The sequence below is a fragment of the Ruditapes philippinarum genome, unplaced genomic scaffold (assembly GCF_026571515.1).
Source record: "Ruditapes philippinarum isolate M1 unplaced genomic scaffold, ASM2657151v2 ctg359_1_1_1_1, whole genome shotgun sequence".
NCBI classification, from domain to species: domain Eukaryota; kingdom Metazoa; phylum Mollusca; class Bivalvia; order Venerida; family Veneridae; genus Ruditapes; species Ruditapes philippinarum.
This window is the reverse complement of record NW_026863896.1, coordinates 126,512-154,057: the sequence shown is the minus strand read 5'-3', so window position 1 is coordinate 154,057 and position 27,546 is coordinate 126,512. Positions and strand designations below refer to the sequence as shown.

Below are 27,546 nucleotides of genomic sequence, written 5' to 3'. Positions count from 1 at the left end.
GCGAATTGGTAAAGGAAAATAAGGTAAACAAGCCAGAATGAATTTGATTTTTGTAATGAAATTAAAACCATTTAATTCTATCAGTGTTTATCAGCTTAAAATATGATATGTTTATAGTTTTACATCTGAATTTATTGTGATAACTGCAAAAAAATTGCAAGTTAGTAAAAATTGACAAGCTACAATTAGCACTGAAGTGTTAAGCTCATACAATCTGTTCTGAGTATAAATAGGTAATTATGATTGATTATGAGTTATTTGCAAAATTCTGCTTTGTTACTAGACTTTTTAACAGTTACACCACTCATTGCAGTAGAGTGTATACAAAACTTTGTGTAAATTTAATTTGAAGTGTAACTTCGCATTAAACACAAATTACTTTACCCGACTGCAAAAATTGTTTTTATTTCATTTCAGACAGCAAATTTATGTCTAATTGGGAGAGCATTGTTCGCCATGTTATGTCTCACACTTTGTCTCAGGAAGTTGCCCTAGAATACAACTGGGTTGGAAAAGGCTCGAAAAAACCATTCGAAAAACTTAGACTTAAAAAAGTCATATTAGGTTTGTATTTTTGCTTTTTCAAAGGTGATTTCACCGGTGCTAGAAAATTATTTTACACCGTGGGTGTAAGATGTGACTCTTGTGTTGTAAATGATCATCATAACTCTATTTGTATTTTGACAGAATTATGCCCCTTTTTAACTTAAAAATTTTAGGTTGAAATTTTTAATTATGTCAAATATCTCTGTTACTATTAAATCTATTGACTTGTAATTTAAAATATTTCTTTACTATCAAAGTCTTATCCCCTAAGCTCTATTTGCATTTTGACAGATTTATGTGCTTTTTTACTAGTAAATTATAATAAGTAGTGTATCTTTAAATAAAATCAGTAAACTGTATAAATTTCAGATGCTGTAAGAGGAAGTAGACAGGGATTTACTAATAATGAATTCGAGAAGACAATGAAGGAGTGCCTAAGATATGCCAAGGATAGGGAAGGCGGGCGGAGAAAGAGATTGACTAAAAAGTTGTAACAACAAAGAGAAGAAAATGAAAATGATATGTGAACAACATTTAGTAATAAATTGTAGTTATTAGTATATATTTTGTTCTTTTATGAAAACAAGGCATTGGGCCAACAAAGGGCCAATGTTTATTGTAGGAAACCAGTCAGTGGGCCAACGGGGGGCCAACAAGAAGAAGGGAAACCAGTTGTTGGGCCAACAGAGGGCCAACGATAGGAAGGAAAACCAGTCATTGGGCCAATGGAGGGCCAACGATAAGAGTAGGAAAGCAGTCGTTGGGCCAACCATATACCAACCGTTGGCCCAACGTTGCCCCAATTAGCAAATTGACATTGGGCCAACGTTGGCATTATGTGTTGGGCCAACAAAGCAAATGTAATTGGCCCAACGTTGGGCCAACTACTGTCTGCTATCTGGGATATGGTATGCAACCAAAAAGGTGTCTCATAAGTCAAAATGGCTGGCCCTTTCAGTAGGGGTGACACTATAATAAACAAGACCTTTACCTTTTATATGTAGTAAAAGTCCACCTAAAATAAGTGAATTCATAGGTACAAAAGCAAACAATACATTATATATATATATATATTTAATATGGTTGTAGAAACCGAAAGTACAAAAATTCAACCTGTTGACATTTAGTCGGTTTTGTTTAAAATTGAATGTCATTGGACATATTAAAATTACAAATTGTTGTCAGACATATTTTCAAGCAAAAGAGTACCGGAACAGACATTACATGCCAAATATATACATTCGTTTTAAATTATCTCTGTTTATGTTTACATCAGAAACCACGCGGTAGAACTTCTTTCATTCGGTATTGTTTCCGAGGTTATTATAAATAATAGCCGAGGCTGTTCCGAATGATACTGAACAAAAAAAGAAACTTCCCCTGTATTTAAGTGCAGATATATGTTATGAATGACTCAGGTATCTTTTTTTTTAATGCGTTTATTTAAGGTCGCCGCCGGAAAGCCCATATGGGCGACCGTACACTCAAGTCGGGCCATCCTAGAGCGTCCCGCCGAGATTTTTTCGTCGATTTTTTTCCAGCTTTATTGGTGGAGGAAGACCCCAGGTGCCCCTTCGGGCATTATTTCTGGCACGAGCGGGCACCTGGGTAGAACCACCGACCTTCCGTAAGCCAGCGACCTTAATCAGCGACCTTAACCACTTGGCCACGGAGGCCCCTACTCAGGTATCAGAGAGGCATAATCATATATATAACTATCAAGTAAATGGAAGTAATCCCATTAACTGTACAACTAAACATGTAAAGAGTTATCTGACCTTAATATCATAACAATATTCATGTACACAAATATGAAAATCAGGATTAAAGTAGATTGATAGTAGCTTTGCTTGTATTGAAAGAGTATTTTATTGCGTGTTTTGTGAAAAAAAAAATTGCTGAGGGTTTATCCAAAAGTAGTGAGTTCACACTAAACTTCCCACACTTGTGCACTTCTAGTGCACTTGAGCTGAACTTGAAGTGCACATCGTGTGCACTTCTAGTGCACTAGACCATATGACCAGACAGGCCAGGGAAGGTGACACCTAAATGGTTTATTGGATAATTACATAACAAGTTTTAGGGGTCATCCATTGTTTAGCTGTTGTAAGAAAAAAACAAAACAAAAAACTGTGGGGATACATGGCATATGAATTCATGAAAATAAATAAGTAAATTTTAAATCAACAGTTTTAACATTTTTAGGTGACATTAGCTTAAAATTAACTTTTTTATATTTTAATCATATTTTTATTAACCAGTTTCATTTAATGTTGTATAAAAATACCCCCCCTGAAAAATCAAATTCATAGAATTAATAAGGTTAAATTTATATATGCTCTCCCTGTAATGGATAATTAAATGCAGTGTTTTAACCCATAACTCGATATACACGCCTTTTAAAACCTTTTTCAACCCCCCCCCCCCCTATTCATTGTCTCAAATGATGAAAAAATGCCTTATTAAGGCCCCAACATTTATTTATATTTTCGACATAATCAATAAATGTTGGGTATCATGAATACGAAGTAGGCCGAATAATTATCAGGGCATTTAATGATTACTTCCCTTTGCAAATAAAACTCCATTTGTAACTTTTTTTATTGAAACCGGTTTTAAAGTCGTTAAATACATTATTTCACGCTGTACACTCTGCAGGTAAAGTTTAAAGTTGTTGGTTTTTAACATTAATATTCATTTTACTATTTACGATAATCTGAAAATAGATCTACTAGTTTCCTTGCAGTTTCCGGCGCAAACACTTGGGGTGTGGAGCTTAAAACGCCTTTAAAATCCAAATAAAATGTATATTTGTCAATCCCAGCACATGTACTGATCATATATATCAAAAAAACTTAATATAAGCATTTTGAAAAAAATTCATATTTCAACGTCTATATTTTTTCTGATATATATGATCAGTACAAATGTACATTTTATTAGGATTTTTCTACATCTACATTGTACGTCGGCGCAATCACACTTGATTATGACGCGACGGGTGGTGCTAGGTCAAGAAAAAGAAATATACAAGAAATGATAAAAGTTAGAAGAGGTTGGATAGTACAAAGGTACTGGTCGGAGACCATCAACCGGACACTTTTGGAACATTTTTCCATACAGATTTCATAATTTTTAACCTAAAGACGAACAAATTTGACACAGTTCAGCTAGGTTCTTCTCCTAACTAACAAACTAGTTTGTTTATTTCTGATTGTATTGACACTTATATCTGAGGCTCGACAATGAGGGTATCAAAATTACCTAAATTGTCTACACTACAGTACCATATGTCCGGACAGATATGTACATGATGTGATTTAATTCAGATAAAAGCTTGGGTATTTTGATTTTTGATTTGTAACATGATATACAATATGTCAGCAACAAATGCTGAAGTTTTGGATATTCTATTATTCACTCTGCAAATGATTTTAGCTGGTATATGAGGTCAGGCATTGCTTTCTTGACCCCCGAATTTCAATGGTAACATTCTTGAAATAGACATTATAATATTACCTTTTACAGAGGTTGAAATAAATTTATTTACTTAATTTTAAAAGAAACATGCACTTATTGTTGATAAAAAAGTGACTGACATCCACTGAACAAAGAAAATACTAAATTAAGCATTTTCGGGGCCGTCCGGGTTTGGTGGTTGTCCGGTTTTGATGGTCCCCAACCAGTAGAGATATAGACAAAAAGTATGGCCAGCTATATTTCGCCTCTTCAACCCAAACCTCTCCGGTTACGGTGGCCGCTGCCGGCACAGCCTTGGATATCACTAGTGGGTACTTGTAGCTGGGCCCATAAGGCGACTTAGAATGTGAGGGCTGATAGCCCCTGCTTGAAGGATACCAAGTCAGGGGCCTCTGCAACGGAGGCAGGTAAGCTGTTCCATATTGTGGCTGTACGAGGGAAGAAGGAGTTCTTGTAGTACGATGTAGATGTGGATGGTAGATGGAACTTCTTGGAGTGGTCTTTTCTAGTGCGGCTCGGGGCAGGGGTAAGATAATTGCTGACTGGCATGTCCACAAGGTCATTGGTGATCTTGAACATCATGGTCAGCTGGGCTTTGGTCCGTCTTGACTCTAATGACTTCCACTCTAAGTGTTGGATCATTGAGGATACGCTGCTTGTGTTGTGGTAACGGTTCGTCACTTATCTTGCAGCTCTCCTCTGGACCATCTCGAGCTTGCGTGTAAGGTCCTTGGTATAAGGGTTCCAGATGGTGGAGCAATATTCAAGGCCTGGTCGCACGAGTGACATGTAGGCTGTACTCTTGACCTGTTCATTGCTGATGCGCAGGTTGCGTCGAAGGAAGCCGAGTGTACTGTTGCCCTTCTTCACGATCTTGTCAACATGTTGATTCCAGGAGAGGTTTCCAGACATATGGACTCCGAGGTACTTGGTTATCGAGTCTATCTCGAGTGTGTGGCCCTTCAAGGAGTACGGGTATATGATGGGGTTCCTCTTCCTGTGGACCCTGATTATGCTGCACTTCTCTGGATGGAAACTCATGCCCCAGCGTTTCTCCCACAATGCCAACTTCTTCAGGTCATCCTGTAAAACGTGGCAGTCTTCTTCAGTGTTGATTTCCTGGTATACCACACAGTCGTCAGCAAAGAGTCTGGCTTTGGACGTGACATAAAGTGGCAGGTCATTGATGAAGACCAGGAAGAGTATGGGTCCGAGCACACTTCCCTGGGGGACTCTGCTGATAACGGGTGCTGGGTCGGACGTTGCTCCATCAACAACTACGCGCTGAGTGCGGCCTGTGAGAAATGCCTCAATCCACTTCAGGGTATGGTTTCTGATGCCATAATGATGGAGCTTGACAAGCAAGCGACTGTGTGGGACGCGGTCGAAGGCTTTGCTGAAGTCCAGTACAGCGAGGTCATGTTGTTTACGCCGGTCCATGGACTTGGTGAGCTCTGAGCTCATTTGTCAGCGTTAGTAGCTGGGTTTCGCAGCTCCGCCTTCTTCTAAATCCATGCTGGCTGTCGGTGAGTATCTTGTGACTATCCAGATGATTCATTATGTTGGTAACGATGATGTGCTCCAGCATCTTGCAGGCTATGCAGGTGAGGGATACCGGTCGATAGTTGCTGGCTTTTTAAGCCGTTTTAAGCTTCACACCCCAAGTGTCTGTGGTTTCCGGCCCCAAATTGCACTTTTCAAGAAATTATAATAATAATCTGTCTACAGACAAACACAAAACTTTGACCTAACAAAGTTAGGTACAGTGTACCTGTCAAGCATAACCATTTTTCAATGTTGCTGTTTTACTTTACCTTTTAATTGGAATATAGATCTGTATATAACACCTTTTCCCACGTTTGTTCAAAACTTCATAGCAGTTTTACGGCCTTTTTTTAATTTTGAATATAGATCTAATTCCTAATTCATAATTTTTAGACTCATTTCCGGGACACTTTTCATTTGGAGGTGGGGCATTGATCAGCAAACGTATTTTTTTTTAATTTACATATTGGCATACAACCTATATTACCGGTATTTACAACTTGCAAATTTAATGACACGAAAATCAAAAGACAGAATGTCAGTGATTATTAACAGTTTTTCTATCTTTTTTTAAGTATTTAGGCATTGTTAATTCAATCAGTCACAGAATAGAATAAAGCTATGTTAAGTTATGACAATTAGCCATGTCGTTTACCTGAAACATTTCTTGAATCTTGTAGATTTCATCACCTCATATTAAGCAGTAATTTTTACGGTGTTTGACCACTAATAACTGCCTCCAGTTGTTAATTACAGTGTATGACACCTTCACTCAGGAAGCCACAGGGGGTAAACATTTAATCTTTTAATTGATCAAAATTATTGCTGATAATTGTTTGTTGGAAGGGGCACGTAGATATACCAATCAAAGGATTAATGTCGCCATTGCAATGCTGTTAGGGGATAATCGTTCGTTATTAGCGTTCTAGACTAGTTTATAAAAACTTGACAATAAAATTATATAAAAATGTAAAATTTCTTGCTTCAAAGTAGATTATTTTAGATTTTTTTTACCGGGATATAAATCATCTCCGGGATACCTCCGGGACAGACACCTTATTTCCGGGACTGTCCCGGACATCCGGGACGTTATGGCATGTATGTCTAATTCAGTACCAGTAAGAAACGTTGATTTTATCAAAGAAATAAAACTATCCAACCTTTTCCACGTCATCTGCAATATATTGTTCAAAAGTTTTGATTTACCTGCGTATCAGTTATTTCTCATGGCCATTCAAATTAGATTCTGCAGGAAAAGTCACGGGCTTCAAATTTCTACTCGTCCTGCAATTTTTGCATTTACATAAATGTAATAAACCAAAACTGGAAACAAAGCTTGTGATTTAGGTTATGCATAAATTGAGCACTTTAGATGTAAAGGGCATTGTCCGCACCCGTATCCAATTAACAGTGCGTTCAGAGCTTTATATTATAAAGTGCGCTAAATATACTTAACCTGAAACACAAGCTTTTTTTCCGGTTTTCCATCATTAAATGTAAACAAACTGGTTTTAAAAATTCTAGCTTTCTATTACATTGACAAATTTCCACTTGTTCTGCATCGATGTCTACTTGTAAATATGAGCGGACGGGTGGAACTTTCAAACCCTGTCCCCAGGTGGTGTTTATTTTTAAATGTTGCATGTTCTTTAAGGTAACTTTAAACAACAGACAAAACTTCAAAACATATAAATTGCTGTATTATTTTAACTGCTGTGTTGCATTGAAAACTAATTCCTCTCTGATTTAATGAAGCAACATAGATGCCCTACTGGTAAAAATAGACTGTACTGGACAAAAATTACAAAGGGCCGGAAAACTGCTAGGGGTAGGAAACTGCTAGGAAACCAGTAAAACCAATTGACTGTTAATAACAGGGTAACAACTTTTTTATAGTGCCTACACTATAGTCTCAATATTTCAACTTCAAGACCGGCCGATTTTACAAACTCATATGAGAGTCTACATAGATGGTCTTATAGTGTAAAACTTTGTCCCTTGATATATTTTTTCGTTTGCAAGTACAAAAAATAAGTTTCATTAGGATATTGTTAAATGTCTTTTGCTTTTGGTAAATATAGGCAGATACGAAGAGCTCCTGTCTTAAAGTTTGCAGGACTCACACTACAATTCACAAATGACCAAACTACACAGTTTGCGACTCTGTTCAGTAAATGCTTAGCACAACGCCCAGGTTTAATCCTGTCAGAAGGCGTTATTTCCCTGTGACTGATCTTCATCATTGAGACTATTTGTCATTGGTCTCTTACCGAAGATTCAGAAATATGTGGGATTAGTTGTTGTTCACTTGCAGAGAAATTGGTAATTACTGGTTACTTATACAGGAAAGCCAGTTAGGTGGATCAGCTGTAGAGATATATACAAAAACATGGGTTAAAATATTAAAATCGGTGTTAAAATCCAGAAAAACAAAAACAAATTTACAAATGATGATTAAAACCATGTGACAATATTCAGAGGGCCTGAATTGACCCAGTTTTTTAATGATTGCAAAGAATTAAAGCCTTAAGTCATTGATATGACAGATTACACTTGACCAGTGCACATGTTGTTAGTGATCTATGTTAAATACAGATATTATATAGAGGATTTTGTTTAGTTCAGTGTAAAGATCGGAATATATTTCACCGAGTGAGCACCAAAGGTATATTTTCACAAGTGGCGCAGGCACGAGTGAAATATGAACTTTTGGTGTTCACAGGTGAAATATATTTCAATTTTACACTAAACTAACAAATTTTCTTTTTATTATATGCAAAAGAAACGTTTTACAAATAGACATTTAACCTAATACTGAATGAAAAAGCGCGCCAAATAATAATACAACGTGACGTCATTTACCGACGTCACTCATTAATTGGTACCCAGTACTGTGTGCACGCTGGTATTTCACTAAAACAACGTAAGGGGCTTAAATTCAAAACAGTGAAATTATCAAAGTGGTAATTTCACTGTTTCAAACAGTGAAATTACCAGTTTTATATCACTGATATATTTCTATAAACCACCGAAAAGCATGTAATAAAAAACGTCTAATGTTTCAGGAACAGATGACTGACGGGCTCCAGTATGTTTATATCAAGGATATTAAACCGGCACAGAAAAACCTTAACGTGATCTTTATCATTTTGGAAATCGGTAAACCATTTTTCATATTATACATTGTGCATATCATATGATTTTAATTTTTGATTGTTATAACGTTGATAATGTAACTACAATATACTTATAGTTAGAGCTGTCATTGATTCAGTGCAAAGCATATCAACAATATATCAATATTGGATGACAAATATCAACGATACACCAATATATCAATATTGGATGACAGATATCAACGATACACCAATATATCGATATTGGATGACAGATATCAACGATACACCAATATATCGATAATAACAATAACTTGTCTGTCATTCACTTTCATACCTGTTTAAATGACTTCAGTTTAAAACATGTTTTGTTCAGTGTCTTGTTTATAAAAGCCCATGACATGATTTTTTTCCAGACCGTATCTTTTTGACATCATTGCTGTGAAATATTTCAACTTATATAACTAACAGCATAATGTTAGACATGGATAACAGTTACTGCTTCTGTATATGTTTTGGGTGAATTTTCATAATTTCTTGACATTTAATTAATTAGTCAAAATCATCGATTTTTTAAAATGTGTATCGATTATTGATCAACAGAAAAATATCAAGGATAAATCAATATTGTCTCTATCGCTGACAGCTCTACTTGTAGTATGTTTTTTCTCTGTATTACTCACATTTGATATAAAAAGTCCAGCTAACTATCTATCTGAAATAACATAATTAATATATATTAACGTTATAATTAACTGACCTGTGATACATCAATGATAATTTTTATGTTTTAAATAATTTTATTTTGTATAAATATTTTTTGGCTTTTAGAAAGGTCGGGTGGGGGTACCACTTCCTGACATAGCTACACATGGTACACCTGTGTTTTAATACAGTTAAGGGCAAGGTCATCAAAGCTAATATTAGATATTTTTACTTTCTTATAGAGGGTTCATAAAATATTAAAAATAATGATCAATATCTTTCATATATGGTATATAGTTATGTTAGCTTTGGACCTCTTTCTGAGAATGTGAAGTCATTTTGTTAAAAGTAAAGGTTTCTGTTGCTAAAAATAGGTTTTTCTTCCCGAATGAGCTACAGCTGATGAATATTCTAATTGTGCACAGAAATTAGATACATGTAGGTAACATTCTGTTACTCTTTTGCACCAGTAACATTATTTAATACTTTTAAATAGTAATAACTTTGAAAAGAAATACAAACTAGCCAAGTTCTTTAAGAGATAGCAAAGGCCTTAACATTGTCGGTCTGCCTAAATGTCACCATGAGTACACAAAGCAAGTAATTTTCAAACACAGCTTATATTTTGTATTGAATTTTACAGGTGCACCTACACGGACAAAAGACAACCACACTGTAAGATCATGTAAAGTGGCTGATAAGACAGGAAGTATTAATATATCAATATGGGATGATATAGGGGAGATGATCCTGACTGGGGATATTTGCCGTCTTGTGAAGGGGTATGAATTATTCATCAGTGTGCAACTAAAAATAACATTGTCTACTAGTTTGTTTTATTAACTATTAGCATGCTAAATATCTCAAATGAACTTGTCCGTCTTTCAATTTTGAAAAAAACCATTACTTAAATTTGTAAAATATCAAAATAATTGAATCATATGTTCCATTCATCATTGTTCTATTCATCATTGTTTCATTCATTGTTGTTCCATTGATCATTGTCCCATTGATCATTGTCCCATTCAGTTTCATCATTGTTCCACTCATCATTGTTCCATTCATCATTGTTCCACTCATCATTGTCCCATTTATAATTGTTCCATTCATCATTGTCCTACTCATCATTGTTCCACTCATCATTGTCCCATTCATCATTGTCCACTCATCATAGTCCATACTCATCATTGTCCTACTCATCATTGGTTCCACTCATCATTGTCCTACTCATCATTATCCCACTCATCATTGTTCCATTCATCATTGTTTCAATTCATCCATTGTCCCATTCATCATTGTTCCACTCATCATTGTTCCGATTTTTATCATTGTTCCACTTGATCATTGTTCCACTCATAATTGTTCCACTCATCATTGTCCTACTCATCATTGTTCACTCATCATTGTCCTACTCATTGTTGTTCCACTCATCATTGTCCTACTCATCATTGTTCCACTCATCATTGTCCTACTCATTGTTGTTCCACTCATCATTGTTCCATTTATCATTGTCCCATTCATCATTGTTCCATTCATCATTGTCCTTCTCATCATTGTTCCACTCATCATTGTCCTACTCATCACTGTTCCACTCATCATTGTCCAATCATTGTTGTTCCACTCATCATTGTTTCCATTTATCATTGTCCATTCATTCATTGTTCCATTCATCATTGTCCTACTCATCATTGTTCCACTCATCATTGTCCTACTTATCATTGTTCCTTCATCATTGTCCTACTCATAATTGTCCCACTCGTCATTGTTCCATTCATCAATGTTTCAATCATCATTGTCCCATTCATCATTGTCCCACTCATCATTGTTCCATTCATCATTGTTCCACTCATCATTGTCCAACTCATCATTGTCCCACTCATCATTGTTCCATTCATCATTGTTTCATTCATCATTGTCCAACTCATCATTGTCCCATTTATAATTGTTCCATTCATCATTATCCTACTCATCATTTTTCCACTCATCTTTGTCCCAATCATAATTGTTCCATTCATCATTGTTCCATTCATCATTGTTCCACTCATCATAGTCCAACTCATCATTGTCGCTACTCATCATTGTTCCACTATCATTGTCCTACTCATCATTGTCCCACTCATCATTGTTCATTCATCATTGTTTATCATTCATCATTGTCCCATTCATCATTGTTCACTCATATTGTTCCATTTATCATTGTTCCATTGATCATTGTTCCACTCCATCATTGTCCTAATCATCATTGTTCCACTCATCATTGTCCTACTCATCATTGTTCCCCTCATCATTGTCCTACTCATTGTTGTTCCACTCATCATTGTTCCATTTATCATTGTCCCATTCATCATTGTTCCATTCATCATTGTCCTACTCAATCATTGTTCCCCTCATCATTGTCCTACTCATTGTTGTTCCACTCATCATTGTTCCATTTATCATTTTGTCCATTCATCATTGTTCCATTGCATCATTGTTTCAATCATCATTTGTCCCATTCTCATCATTGTCCCATTCATCATTGTTCCATTCATCATTGTTTATTCATGCATTGTCCCATTCATCATTGTTCCATTCATCATTGTCTACTCATCATTGTTCACTCATCATTGTCCTACTCATCATTGTTCTACTCATCATTGTCCTACTCATTGTTGTTCCACTCATCATTGTTCCATTTATCATTGTCCCATTCATCATTGTGCCAAACATCATTGTCCTACTTATCATTGTTCCACTCATCATTGTCCTACTCATCATTGTTCTATTTATCATTGTCCTACTCATAATTGTCCCACTCATCATTGTTCCATTCATCATTGTTTCAATCATCATTGTCCCATTCATCATTGTCCCACTCATCATTGTTCCATTCATCATTGTTCCACTCATCATTGTCCCACTCATCATTGTTCCATTCATCATTGTTTCATTCATCATTGTCCAACTCATCATTGTCCCATTTATAAATGTCCATTCATCATTATCCTACTCATCATTTTTCCACTCATCTTTGTCCCAATCATAATTGTTCCATTCATCATTGTCCTACTCATCATTGTCCCACTCATCATTGTTCCATTCATCATTGTTTCACTCATCATAGTCCAACTCATCATTGTCCTACTCATCATTGTTCCACTCATCATTGTCCTACTCATCATTGTCCCACTCATCATTGTTCCATTCATCATTGTTTCATTCATCATTGTCCCATTCATCATTGTTCCACTCATCATTGTTCCATTTATCATTGTTCCACTCATCTTTGTCCCATTCATAATCGTTCCACTCATCATTGTCCTACTCATCATTTTTCCACTCATCATTGTCCTACTCATCATTGTTCCCTCATGCATTGTCCTACTCATTGTTGTTCCACTCATCATTGTTCCATTTATCATTGTCACCATTCATCATTGTTCCAATTCATATTGTCCTACTCATCATTTGTTCCACTCATCATTGTCCTAACTCATCATTGTTCCATTTATCATTGTCCTACTCATAATTGTCCCACTCATCATTGTTCCATTCATCATTGTTTCAATCATCATTGTCCCATTCATCATTGTTCCATTCATCATTGTTCCATTCATCATTGTTTCATTCATCATTGTTCCATTCATCATTGTTCCATTCATCATTGTTCCACTCATCATTGTCCTACTCATCATTGTTCCACTCATCATTGTCCCACTCATCATTGTCCCACTCATCATTGTCCTACTCATCATTGTTCCACTCATCATTGTTCCATTCATCATTGTTCCACTCATCATTGTTCCATTCATCATTGTTCCACTCATCATTGTCCTACTCATCATTGTCCCACTCATCATTGTCCCACTCATCATTGTTCCACTCATCATTGTTCCACTCATCATTGTTCCACTCATCATTGTTCCACTCATCATTGTTCCACTCATCATTGTCCTACTCATCATTGTTCAACTCATCATCGTCCTACTCATCGTTGTTCCACTCATTATTGTTCCATTTATCATTGTCCCATTCATCATTGTTCCATTATCATTGTCCTACTCATCATTGTTCCCCTCATCATTGTCCTACTCATCATTGTCCCACTCATCATTGTTCCACTTATCATTGTTATATTCATCATTGTTCCATTGATCGTTGTTCCACTCATCATTGTTCCACTCATCATTTTTCCACTCATCATTGTCCAACTCACCTTTTTTCACTCATCATTGTCAAACTCATCATTGTTCACACATCATTGTTCCACTCATCATTGTCCTACTCATCATTGTCCCACTCATCATTGTTCCATTCATCATTGTTATATTCATCATTGTTCCAACTCATCATTGATCACACTCATCATTGTCCTACTCATCATTGTTCCAACTCATCATTGTCCTACTCATCATTGTCCTACTCATCATTGTTTAACTCATCACTGTTCCACACATCATTGTTCCATTTATCATTGTTCCACTCATCATTGTCCTACTCATCATTGTTCCCCTCATCATTGTCCTACTCATCATTGTCCCACTCATCATTGTTCCACTCATCATTGTTATATTCATCATTGTTCCATTGATCGTTGTTCCACTCATCATTGTTCCACTCATCATTTTTCCACTCATCATTGTTTAACTCATCACTGTTCCACACATCATTGTTCCACTCATCATTTTTCTACTCATAATATAAGTACTTTTTATACAATAGACAAAAATTGTATCTAAGTCTTACATTACACAAACTGGAGTCAAAAGATTAGTAAAAGTGTCCATTACTTAAAACTGTTAAAATAACAAATTTTTGACATTTAGTATACTTTCTATTATTTTCTAGGTACACAAATATATTTAAGAACTGTTTGACATTGTATGCAGGGAAAAATGGAGGCATCAACAAGATTGGAGAGTATGTAATATTGAATAATATGTTTTCCATTTGGAGTCCTGAAACTTCATTATTTTTGCTTTCATTTTATTTTGATTATTTGAATAACAGGGAGAGCTAATGTATTCATTCAGGCATCACCTTCACACTTTGGTTAGAAGTAGGTACCGGTATCTCAACTTCACACACTTATTTGAATGCATAATAGGTCACTGTCTAAGAACCATAACTCTTACTTGAATTATTGACAGAATTATGGTCCTTTTTGAGCTTTGAAAAGTCTACATCATACAGTTGATCATGCTGTCCAGTCCTACTGACAGCTCTTGCTCCCTTTTGTTACTTACTGGGACATGATATAGCATGGTCTTAAAAATTTGCAGTGATGATTAATAAACTTTTATTTAACAGTATTAATGTATGCTTTGGGATTTATCAGCTGTCAATTGGAAACCAAATTGAACAGTGCTTTGTTGGTTGCATGTCTCATTATTTTTTATCCCCCACAAAGTGGGGTGCATTTAGCGTTGCACTTGATCCGTCCGCCAGTCCTCCGTCCGAAAATCGTTGTTGAACGCAACTCTACTTTAAACCGGATAGCAGATTTTTGCTTTAAACTTCCAGGGATGAACAACCTTAATGTGTAGATGGTAGTGAAAGGAAGCAATTTTTTGCTGCAACCAAATTTAACAGAATTATGGCCCTTTGTTGATTTTTCACGATATACCATATAGAAATTTTTGCAACGGCATATTTTTTCAACTATATACCATATATATGTTGTCAGTGGGGGCATCTGTGTCCTTTGGGCACAGTTCTAGTTTGTTACAGTTTTTCTAGACTTTTCAAAGTAATATATGAGTATTATATTTTGCATTTTTTATGAAATTGAGTCACAGAATTTGTAAGGCCTACTTCAGACCATGCACCTTTAAAAAGTATTTTGTGTAATACTTCTATGACATTTTCAGATTCTGTATGCAGTTTTCTGAAATGCCAAACATGAGTGAGCCAAATCCTGAGTATGCTCAACAACAAGCCGCTGCCAAAGTAAGTCAAACACTTACAGTCTTTTCCTAGCCATTTTGGGAAAAAGTACCCAGCCCAGTTTGAAAAATTTTGTGATGATAACTTCTTAATCAGAAAAAATATTTGGTACTTTTTGACACCTCCTTTCAGGCTCTTACAGCATAGTATTTTGAATTGTTGTTTATTCTAACTAATGCAAGTAAACCCAAAATTTTTAAATGCAATGAATTTGAAAGAAAAGGTTGAAAATCTTCTTTTGGGTAGCAAATTTGTCCCTTTTTTGGGTATCGAAAATTTCATTTGGGATGGGGGTGGAAAAATTAAAACTTATTCAATTGGAATGATTGTCATACCTTTGTGACTCGGGGAAAGCAGACAAACATGCTTTAAAATTTACTTTTTTTATTTTGAATCAGGGTAAGACATGAATTTTTTTGGAGGTTACAGTCAACACTGAAAATACAATCAAGTAACTTGTTTTGGTACAGGAACAGTTCTGGTTTCTTCAATGACATTTTCATTGAAATATTTCTTACATTTGAATTTTATGTTTTTGTTGATAATATAATGCAATGTGTGTCTAACCATCTGTTGGCAGTTCATTTTCTTATAAATTGCCAGTGTTCTACAAAAACAACGTTGAATGAGTCAGAACAGGTCCTGTGCCGAAACTGGACAGCTGATAGTACATGTAGTCAAGCACGCTGTAACCGCCTCCATGGTCGAGGGGTTAGAGTCGATGACTTCTAATCCAGTTGGGGTTGATCCCTGGGAGATGCTTTGGTAGTTAAGTGCGGAGGAAGGTAGTCAAGTACTGGTGTAACTCTCCAGGAACGATGGTTAGGAAACTACCCGCCTATATGACTGAAATACTGTTGGGAAAAGGCGTAAAAATGAAACAAACAAATGAGCACACTGTCTTATGGACAGCTCTTGTTGTTAATATTATCAAACGTTTCAAGTACAGTTAAACCTGTATATAAATTAACTTTGGACTTTTCAGTGACATTATTCATGCAGTAACAACATGTATGTCTGAAAGAATAGATTTTCAGATAAGTAAATACAATGATCTGTTAACGGTTAACAACCTTTTATTCGGTAAACTTTAAGAATTCAGTTTTTGGTCATTTTACTGTTGTCACATTTTTTCAGGTAATGTAATGTGTTAAACTGTGGTATTTACTTGATTTCAGAAAGTTTGATAAAGTGTTTAAGTTTTGAGGCTGCGCTGTGTGTTCCTTTTGTTCAATAAGCTTGATGATGTTAATTTCAGCCAAAAATGTTACATTACTTATTCCTGCATGAATTAGTATAACGACATATTTACATATATTTTATATAGGAACAACAACAACAACAACAAGCCAATCAAAGGAAGTCTCCCACAGAACTTGACAGCAATCAGGCTCAAAGTACCATGGCAGGTCTGAACAACCCAGGTGGGCGTGGCTCTCCCCCTGTGAGGAACTCCACCCCTCAGGGTCAAAGGCAGATGGGTATGTTATACTTTTATTTATCACAATTTAGAAATTCCAATTGTTTCATTGTGCATGATATATATGATCATCATTATTGAATATAAGCACACAAATTTGTGTAAAGAAAATAGTTTTCAGTGAAGTTGCCTTAGTATAATAAAAATATGATTTAGTGTGGTAATAATGAGTACTATGTAGTTCAAAAATCATTATTTTAAACAAATGTACATATTCCTTTTCTGTATATTTCTTCAGTTTAGTTGGTCAGTTTTCAAAGTCACATGTAAAGCCATACTTTGAATAATGTAATTTTTAATCTTTGATCAATTTCAGGCAATGGTCAAAACTTCAACTCAAACAGACAACAAAGACCTCAAGGTCAGACAGGTCAAGGTCAAAGGCCAAACTATGGTCAGAACTCAAACAGAGGTCAACAGCAGTTTCAAGGGACAGCTGGGGTTGCTGCGAGAAACCCAAATCAGGGTCAAGGTCAGAATAGAGGTCAACAACCAGGTCAAGTTCAAGGTCAAAATCAACAAAATAGAACAAGGAGATAGCATGATTATTGAACAGCAATCAGTTGGTTAAATTCTTAATGTGGAAGGAAATATTGTATGGTGCTGTATACATGTATTTGAATGTGGAAAGTGAATAATGAGCATAATACTTCAATTAATGACCCACCTTTATCAAAGATTTGTGTACATGTTGTAGAATCCTTAAATGTGTAATGGAGAAGATGTCTTAGTTGGGTTATAGCATTTAAGAGTATTGATGATATTTGATGAAGTTGAATGCCTGTTACTTCGTCTGTCCACTGCGTAGGCATATTTACAACAGACATCTTAAGTGAGAACAGTGTTATACAAGTTTGCCAAAACAAAAACATGTGGTGCATTTGGTAAGAAGAATAAAAAATGATTACCACTTTACATGAAATACATTCAAAACGAATGAACTCTTTTTGATTTAATTGATAAATTTCATTTCTGTTGTTGATGATATTACATTCAAGATCTGTATAAAAAAACAATGAAATAGCATTATTTAATCTTTTTCAACCAATTAGAAGGCATTGATTTGAAGATTCCTCACTTCTGTTTCCGATAAACTCTCTTCAATAAAGTATATTTTACAGTTTATTCATTAATTTCTTACAACTGTCGGGATAAACGTTGCAAACCTTGGAAAAATAGGTCATTGATCAAGTCAGTCAAGGAAAATATTAAATGATTTCAACAGCTACTGTCAGTCACTTTATATTATTTTTTTGCTGTTTAGATTGTTTATTGTTTTCTTAAAACCGTCTATTACTTAACCATCTTTTACTTAAATATGTTGTCTTTTTGTTGTATTCTTTTCATCATAAAATCAAAATTAATTGTACATACTTTTTTATGTCCCTTTCTGAATAATTAATATAGGGAATAAGTTAACTTTTTGAGGTCTCTTTTTTTCACCTTCTACAAGAAGCACTGCCACTTCATAAGTTATAAATACAAAATGATAATCAGCATTTTCAACGTTCATGACCTTGGAAATTAATTTTACTTTTGCTGGACGGCCATGACTTAAAGTTTCTTTCTCTTTTGGCTAGTGTTTTGATAGACAAACTTGAAGTAAAGCCTGAATATTTTGAATTCCATGGTAAAAAGGACAAAAGGGAACATTTGGTTCATATTGAGGTAAATACTTTATTTTTGCATATCAAATTATCAGATTTTCTACTGTTTATACTTCAGTGCTGGAATAACCTGTTTTATACCCCCTTAGTAAGACAAGTTACATGCTAAAAATGCTACTATCATTAAAAAGTGCTTATGGAATATTCATTTTCATTATTTTTTTTATCTGAAATATTATTTATATGTAATATGCAAGAAAAAGAAACAAACACCAGTTGCAGTTACATACTGGAATATCTGTCGGTTAACTTTAAAGCGGAAACTCGACAAAGTCACATTACAGACATTCACAGTTATCCCTTGAGCAGCCAGTGTAAGATTCTTATATGATTGCAGCCCATAATATAGAAAAATGAAAATAACTGTTATCACTAGTAATTTATAATTAGAATACTGTTACACAACCTGTACTCACACTTCCTTAAAATTAAATGTGGTATATTTGGCAATCATATTTGTTCTATTCTGCATTTTTTGCCTTGGTTTAGTGTATATATAGTCAAACTTAATTAAAGTGAAACATGTGTAGTTTTTGTTCCAGAATATATCCAGTGTACATGGTTATATATTGATACATGTACAATCATTAAATTTTAATTTTTACCTTTGACCCTTACGCTGTTCTTTTTTTATAATGGAATTGTCATGCTGAAAATCTGAAACTATTCAAGGTCAATGTTTGGGATTTTGTTATGAAAATGCTGAAATTTAGCATTTCTAGTCAGATTGTAGTGATGATTATCCAAACTGAAATATGACCTTGACCCTTATAAACAGCTTTGACCTTCAAGCTGAAAATTCAGAAAATTTTGTTGTTACCTTGTTTAAAATACATAATTACAGACTGAACAGTTATCTTCTGTGTATAATATTAATATTGATACTAGTATTGCATATATTGCCATATTTGTTTTGTGAATTTTCATTTCATTATTGTAACATTTCCTAAACTTTGTGCAGTAATAGGTTAACTCTTTATATAATCTAATTGGAGTTAACCCGTTACTTCATTATGGAGACAGTTTATAATCTTTTGGGGAACATTATTCAACACTATAAGCATTTTTGACTGTATAAGATACATGTATATACATTTTTTTCTACTTAATCAAATTTCAATGTTGAAAGTGGTCAAGTCTAGGACACCCAAGAACCTTATCTTTATACATGGCCACTGCATTTTTATTTTATTTTTCATGCAAATAAAGGAATTGTGAAGTATTATAATTTTGATGTCAAGACTTTAGATAGGTTATATGGCTCACTTTATATTATTGTTTGGTATATAATTACTTATAATGGGTCATATAACCTGTCAACTACTGTTATGATACATTGATACTTTATGAAATAATAAACTTACAAGATTTATGTACATGATAAATATTGTTCTTTTTATGAAAGTATTTTTGTCATGTTGTAAACCTATTTGTGTCATGTCAAATTTAAAACATAAATAACAAAACAAAGTTTTTCCTTAAATAGATGACGTACAAATCATAGTTTGTTTACATGTATATTTTGCCTTTTTAGCTCACCTGAGCACAAAGTGGTCAGAGGTGAGGTTTTGTGGATGCAGCATGTCCACAATTTAACAACATCTCCTAATATGCTTAATGGATTTTGACCAAACTTTGGAGGAAAGATCCTAAGGTGATCTTCTACAAACCAGTCTAGTGCCTAAGTAGGTTACAGGACCTAAAAGTAGACTTTAAAAAAGAGATCTTAAAAAAGGCTTTTTCTCAGAAACTACAATGCCCAATTTGCAAGTCTTAGATATTTGGCATGTAGCATCACCTTATGGTCCTCTACAAAAGTTATATACATGTAGTTATATAAAATCATACCCCTGGGTTCAAAAATGACCAGTCCTAGGGGGTCACTTAATTTATATAGACTTATATAAGGAAATACATTTAAATCTTCTGTACATATATACTATGCCTAGAGCTTAGATATTTAGCTTGCAGTATTTCCTACACAAGTTATATGTCATACCCTGTGGTCAAAAATGACCCCACCCTGGCGTACAATTATTTTACATTGACTTGTGTAGTAAAAATAACTGCTACACAAATTTTCTCAGATCATTTGATACTACATAATTGTTCTCTTTTCACAATATGCTACACAAATTCTTTATGATCATAAGTTTCTACACAAATTTTGTACGAGCTTTAGCTGCTACACAAATTTTCTCAGATCATAATATGATGCTATGTAATTTTCTCTTTTTACAATATGCTACACAAATACTGTAAGATCATTAGATGCTACACAATTTTTCTCTGATCAAGAGTCACTCAAATGTGTGCTTATCACATTCTCTTATTTCACCTTTTATTAATTTTTTGAAAACTTAGAAAATTGAGATATTATGCATTGCTGGGAGTCATAGAAATTTATTATGATGAATTTTGACGACGCCTCTCAAGAAATATGAACTATGGTTATTTTGTGAAAATTTACTGGCATTTGTTGTGGTATCATAACACAAGTAATAAGCACCACATTTACCATTAATATCACATACTTTTTGTTGTCACCCATACAGTTTGACTATCCTATTAGTTTAGTTAAGTTTGAACATATTTATTTTCGCTCGATTACGAAACAAGTTCTTGCAACTTATATTAATCACTATCGAGTCCACACGAGTTCCCAGTCCACACATATGAGGAAACAGTCGTGAAACATAAACTCGAACACATGATCTCTTGATAAAGAGGCTATCCTTTACAAACTACATCAACAGATGAATTGGTGATTTAAATTAAAACTGAATTTTCAAGTTCTTTTCATTTTTGATGTGTTTCAAGTCAAATTTACATTATAAAGTTGGCAATTTTCCAGCTTTAGTAATGAAGGAACACTTCAAGTGTTCCTGTGTTTTTTCTGGAATAAGCTGGCACTAGTGTAGAACCACATACCTTCCTTAACTTTAACAGCATAATTTATATGGTAGAAAAAAAACATGAATGGTCGGGATAATGTGATAATCTTAGTAAAGCGTACGCATTTGAAGTGTAACTTCAGTAGGAAGGCCAGAGACAAGGCCAAGAGTATCAAAGAAAACAATACCGAGGATGCAATTTCACAATTTTATTGTACAACACGGAACATTTTTTTCACATGATACAGATAAACGATGACATATCAAAAACAAAGATGTACAATGATCCATCAAAACTAACTACTGGTAATAATATTTATCAAAAACGAAGTTAACAGTAACAACAACACAGACTAGATGAAAAAAGAAACAATGAACAACAAAAATATTTACATGAATTAAAGTTTTCTATATGTCAATTTTTGGCATTAAAAATATATGGATGAACTGCAACTTTAAAACTTTAATGCAATTTTTACAACCTTCTATACATTGTATGTATAAATTCATCAAAGGTTTGTAAAATATGCCAGTATATTTTTTCAACTTTGGTACGTTTTAGAATACTAGTATACAGTACAACACATAAGTTACATCATTGATTTGTGACAAAATACAATTCTTTCAATTTTGATTCTCTGTCACTGACTTGTTCAGTATTTAATTCGGAACTTCAATTTATGATCCAAGATGTCGAGATCAAAACATTAAAACTTGAATGAAGAGTAACTGGTCTTTGACACAAGTGCACAAATTTCATGACTAAATTGGCTATATACTATAGGTTCCATGACTATCACAAAAAAAGTAACAACAACCTGTATTTAAAACTGTATACTACAATGGCAATGGGACCGATTTATTTACAGTACAAGACAAATATGCCGAGCATGGTAATGAAAACATTATTTCCTTCAGTTTTTCAAAGTGGGAAATAAACAATAAAATATGTCAATTTCAGAAAACAGATCTGCATAAAAAATTGAGATTTATACAAAATTGTTTGTTGCACTGTACTGCCATAAATTAGGAAGTTATGATTTTATGTAAATACTTAAAAAATGGTTACAAAATGGTATTTGATCATGATCTAGACTTAAAATAATGTGGTTTGTTAAAGTATTTTCACAATAAATCAGCAGTGTCCAAAATAAACGTTTAAGGAATACGCTATCAACTTAACATTTTCAAGTATATCAATCATACACTTCTTAAAATAGATGCTTGTGTTTGTACAAAAGTATGGTTGTATATCCAAAATATATGACCATGTAGATATACATATGTATATATTTTTGTGACAAATGTGTAAATTAATATGTAACAAGGGTGACATTGTCACAAACTTATGCGCGTCACAAAAGCTTTAGGTGGGGATGTGGGCGATAAGAAGTGTAGCAGGCAAGTTGACCTTTATGTGTCAACTTGACCACAGGGACCTGAACTTAGCATGTGTCATTCTGCCTCACAATTGTGAATATTTGTGAAAAGTTATATTAAAATCCTTCTCTACATGTAGAAGTTTTGCTGGAGACTAGCATTTTCCAATTACTTCTAAGTGTGACCTTGTCTTATGATCAAGAGACCTGGTCCTAGTGTGCCACACAACTTTTCATAGTGGTGAACATTTCCATGAAGTGTCATTTAATGCGTTATGGAGATATGCAACAAACAAAATTGAACGCCGCCTGTCCCCCACCAGGGGCATTCCCATAATACGTCCTGATTTTTAAACAAGCGTATTAAAAAATCTATTGTAATTTACAATTAACTCATTAGAAACAAAAATATTTACTGACCAAAGACGTACACAAGAAAACATTACTTTTTCATCTGCATTTATCACCCTAATTTTTATAAATGCTAAAACTGATCTCAGCAAAAAACTAAAACAATAATCAGGGCCAAAAAAACCTTCTTTGTAGAGGCCGAATATACATGTAGGCTGCTTCCCCAACCAAACTAGCCTCTTTTTTCCCCAGTTTGGTCCTCAAAATTGCCCAGTCTTTTGAAATTTCCCATAGAATTGAGAACAAAATTAAATGATTGTGTTGAATTAAGGTTTTTTACTGCCTTATTAGTATATTAGTATTTCCAAGTGCTTTTTGCTTTTCTATTTTGAAGAACTTGTTAAAAGTTTGAGTTAAATTTGAGACCCCTTTTCCCAAAGTTTGCCAAAATCGCGCATATTTTCCCCAAGAAAAAGGCTGAGGCCCCTTCCCCAAAAATGGTGTTTTGGCCCTGATAATGACTACAATATATATCACTTTCATCAACAGTGAATTATTAAGATACCTCTTTTTTCTCTCCTAGACTAAAGATGATGCTTTATTGCACATTCAAGAAAAAAACTTAGCACCACATCTAAATTGGTTTATCGCCCAAAAAATCATTCTAACAATGAAATATTAAACAGTGCTTTATCATTTTATTACAACCAATTTTTACACAAAAGTAAATGATAACAAATCATATGGTTAACATAATACACAAGTCTTTTATGAGAACATAACTGAAAATTTATGGTTAACACTTATTACAAATGGGAAGGAAGAAAGGAAGAAACAAAGGAAGGAAGAAATGAAGAAGACAGAAAGGAAGATAATGGGATGGAGGAAGGAAGGATGGAGAGTAAAGAGAGGAAGGAGAGTGAAGGAGGCAGAGAGCAATTAAAGAAAAAAGAAAACAGGAGTGAAGGAAAAGGGAAGGAGAGAGAAAAGGGACCATGAAGAAAGAGGAAGAAGCAGGAATTGAAATAGGTAAAGGGAAACCAGTCACTATATTACAGATTGACCAAAAGATACTGCAGAGCATATAAATCACTTTTGGTTGATAAGGTAACAAAACCTAAAGATAAAAGAAAATATATGTGTGTCCAGTCAACACATACAAGAAAATAGTTCCTTATCAAATATGGAAAATAAATTCTGACAAATGGAGAAGCAATAATCAAATATCTAAAATAAACCCTCAAAAAAGATATCTGAAAAAGATAACATGTTCTAAACTAGAACTCCGCGAGTCGGATGTGTCGCCTTGTGAACAATATTGTTTAGGAGGAGGAAAAATGAATTGAAGAAACAGAAGAAAGGAAGATAAATGCGAGATGCGTTTTGTTTGTTTGCTTTGCGTTTTACGTCACATCGAAGACAGTATAATCATATCACCACGTTCCAGCTTTACTGGTGGAGGCAAGACCTAAGGTGCCCTTACATGCATTATTTCAGGCACGAAACGGGTACCGAGTTTAGAACCACAGCACGTTCCTTTAACTAACCTTGAGATAGCTTCCTTTTACATTGAAAATCCTAAATCCCTGTTCGGAAATTCGAAACCCACAAGGTGAGGGGCAAAGTGGTTTGAAACCAATTCGGCCACGACGCCCTAATGGATTGGAGGACCAGGAAGGTATGCGGAAGATGAAGCGAAGGACGGAGAGAAGGCAGGCAGAGAGCAGAGTGAAGGGATGAAAAGACTTGAAGAAAGAGGAAAACCAGAATGAAATAGTAAAGAGGAAACCAGTCACTATATTACAGATTACCTAAAAGATACTCATGAGAGCATATTTAATACTTTTGGTTCGGATAAAGGTAACCAAAACTAAAAAATAAAAGAAATTAATCTTGTCACTCACTTTCAAGAGAAATTAGTTCCGTATTAAATATGGAAAATAAATTCTGACAAATGGAGAAGCAATAATTAAATATCTTAAATAAACCCTCAAAAAAGATATCTGAAAAAGATAACATGTTCTAATTAATGATCTCTTGTTATTTTAACATGACTGAATATAACATGAGAAATAAAGGAAATACACACACGCAAAATCAATAAAAGTAAAAATGTTCCACTCTTCTAGGCAAAATATGTTGCATTAATGGTTCAACATTGATGGCAAAAAAAAAACCTTTGCTAGTTTTGACATTGTTACACTTATAATAATGTAAACTAGCAATATTTACTTTACTGGCCAATCATTATTAACTTTGCAGCTCTATTGATGTGTATTCAGAGGCTATAGTATATGTGATTTTGCTATTCTAAGAAATACTAGTATGTCCAAGCTCAAATGAAATATATCATCAGTAATGGGTAGATCAACAAAAATTTCTATTAGATACCGGTAAACAAAAATTTCTATAACAAAAGTCAATAAACACACTATCATCTATAATAACACTTTGAAATACAGCAAAATCATTAAACACCTCTAGTTTAACAAATCATTGACTTTAAATATGACAATTTAGATATTTCATAATGACACAGATGTGATTGGTGATTTAAAATTGAAATGATTTTGTCACTGGATCTCAAGAATTGAGACTATAAGAACAGAGCTGTGTAAAGCTTTCAATTATACAGGATTAAGGCAGAGCTGCATAAACCCCTCAATATTTTGAAGTATAAGACATAGTTGTGGTTAGCCATAAATGATCTAAGTTATGTAACAATCTGCCTATACACTTTCAAAAATATAGGTTACAACAAGGTCCAAACTTATGACCATTTTCAACCATCAGTGGACAGTCTGACAGAGCTGTGTTCAAACATAAAACAATTGCTTGTACAAAATACACGTATGCACTTAAAAGCATCAATAATAAGGAGGAAAAAAACATAATTGCAACACCTCTTCAAAAACTTAATACAACAAATTTCATATCTTTGTACACTTTTCTTTAAAACACAAACAAAAAGTATGCAATAAAACAATCCCCCCTAAAAAAACAACAAAAAAAACCCATAAGCACCATAAACACAAAGTGTCACCTGGGAAAATGAACATAAATGAATCACTTTTTGTTAAATGATAATGAATATATCTGACCAATTTTGAAACAAGAATGACACTCGAACTAAATCATGAAGTGGGTGTTGTTTCTTTGGCCATTTAAAAAGTAAAGTATTTGTGACAATTATGAACGGGTATATTAGCAACAGTACCTGCTACAGTACAACAAATTTCTCCTAAGAGACTAAACATATGAACACTTTTGTACAATGAACACATCAAAATTAAGGTTTAGAGTAAAAACAGCATTACTTTTATACATTTACAAAATTTACACTATGCCTGAAATTGCAATTTATATATATACTAACAATTGGGATTATTCTAAAAAATACATTTGCTACCTGAAATGGATCCAGTTTTGAAACATGTCACTTTTCTCATGACTTTTATCAGAATAAACAAATCTTACAGAATGTATTTTCCAAAAATAACAATGATATATACTAATTTGGTTTTGTGGAATTTTTTCTATTGCATTTCCCCAGACAAATTTCAGACTGTCATTAATAATGTAAAAAACAAGTCTTTCTCATAGTGATCAAGACAACATGAAAACAACAGCAAAAGATCTGATTGTGGAACTTTGGATATTTCAGATCTAGAAGAAAACATTTAGACAAAAGCATCACAATGTACACAAAAAATGATTGACATTGACAATCACGAAAGCACCTTACTATATCAAACAATACTGACTAAAAATCATTGTGTCCTCCAGCAAAAATACTACTTTCTTCTCTATACAAATCACATCGCCAGCTTTCCAGCTGAAAGTATCAACGGGACTTGCCAAGCTTAACATTTGAACTGGCTCTACTTTAAGGGATTTCAATTTCAAAATACCAAAAAAGGGCAGGCTCTTAATTGTAAAAATAGACCTGCCATTATTACAACTATGGTTTTGCTAAGGTACTAAATCAGAGTTTGAAAAAGGTCAAGAAAAATATTGTTTAACAAGAGCTGTCGGAAGGACAGCACGCTCGACTATTCTAAGTGCTTGATAGTAAAAGAGCCTTGATAATGTTAAATTTTCTAAGTTCACAAAAGGGCTAATTTATTTTTATAAATTCATGTTATAGGCGTTAGAGAGAGTCTAATTATACAGTATTGGCTTGACTATTTGAAAGGTAATGTCACAAGGGTGTTTTATTGAGTATAATAATACTTATTACCTATGAATACATAAAATTGACAGAAAAGGTACAAAATTCTGGAAACAAAGTGATCCCTCTGAAGCACCAATCACAACAAAATAACATAAGAATTGCAGACTTGGTTTGATTGAGTCTGTACATGAGGGATAATGAAAAAGTGCAACACCCCTCACGCCCCCTTGCACCTGCTTGTTATTAAGATGTTTTATCAAGTAAATCACTGCTTTATTATTATG

At 34.1% G+C, this 27,546-nt stretch overlaps 1 protein-coding gene across 7 annotated transcripts; it reads left to right on the top strand.

Annotated features, from left to right (window-relative positions):
* Positions 1 to 1,940: 1,940 nt before the first annotated feature.
* On the top strand, positions 1,941 to 17,697 carry LOC132723685 (SOSS complex subunit B1-like). Of its 7 annotated transcripts, XM_060708455.1 has the most exons (8): positions 3,120 to 3,204; positions 7,327 to 7,449; positions 8,638 to 8,730; positions 10,036 to 10,174; positions 14,220 to 14,291; positions 15,242 to 15,320; positions 16,645 to 16,798; positions 17,114 to 17,697. In XM_060708455.1, exons 3-8 carry the CDS (start codon positions 8,643 to 8,645, stop codon positions 17,335 to 17,337), a joined length of 756 nt encoding a protein of 251 aa, XP_060564438.1. In that variant the 5' UTR covers positions 3,120 to 3,204; positions 7,327 to 7,449; positions 8,638 to 8,642; the 3' UTR covers positions 17,338 to 17,697. The 7 variants fall into 7 exon arrangements, with proteins under 7 accessions (XP_060564436.1, XP_060564437.1, XP_060564438.1 ...); XM_060708453.1 differs by lacking the exons at positions 3,120 to 3,204; positions 7,327 to 7,449 and adding an exon at positions 1,941 to 1,964 and having other exon boundaries at positions 8,637 to 8,730; XM_060708454.1 differs by lacking the exon at positions 7,327 to 7,449 and having other exon boundaries at positions 3,099 to 3,204; positions 8,637 to 8,730.
* Positions 17,698 to 27,546: the final 9,849 nt, after the last annotated feature.

Bases quoted from the DNA above. Each gene is read 5' to 3' on its own strand.
- LOC132723685 (XM_060708450.1), top strand. From the start codon at position 6,331: ATGACACCTTCACTCAGGAAGCCACAGGGG. The intron at 8,731-10,035 runs GTAAACCATTTT...TGAATTTTACAG, and splicing joins CTTTATCATTTTGGAAATCG to GTGCACCTACACGGACAAAA. The intron at 14,292-15,241 runs GTATGTAATATT...TGACATTTTCAG, and splicing joins GGCATCAACAAGATTGGAGA to ATTCTGTATGCAGTTTTCTG.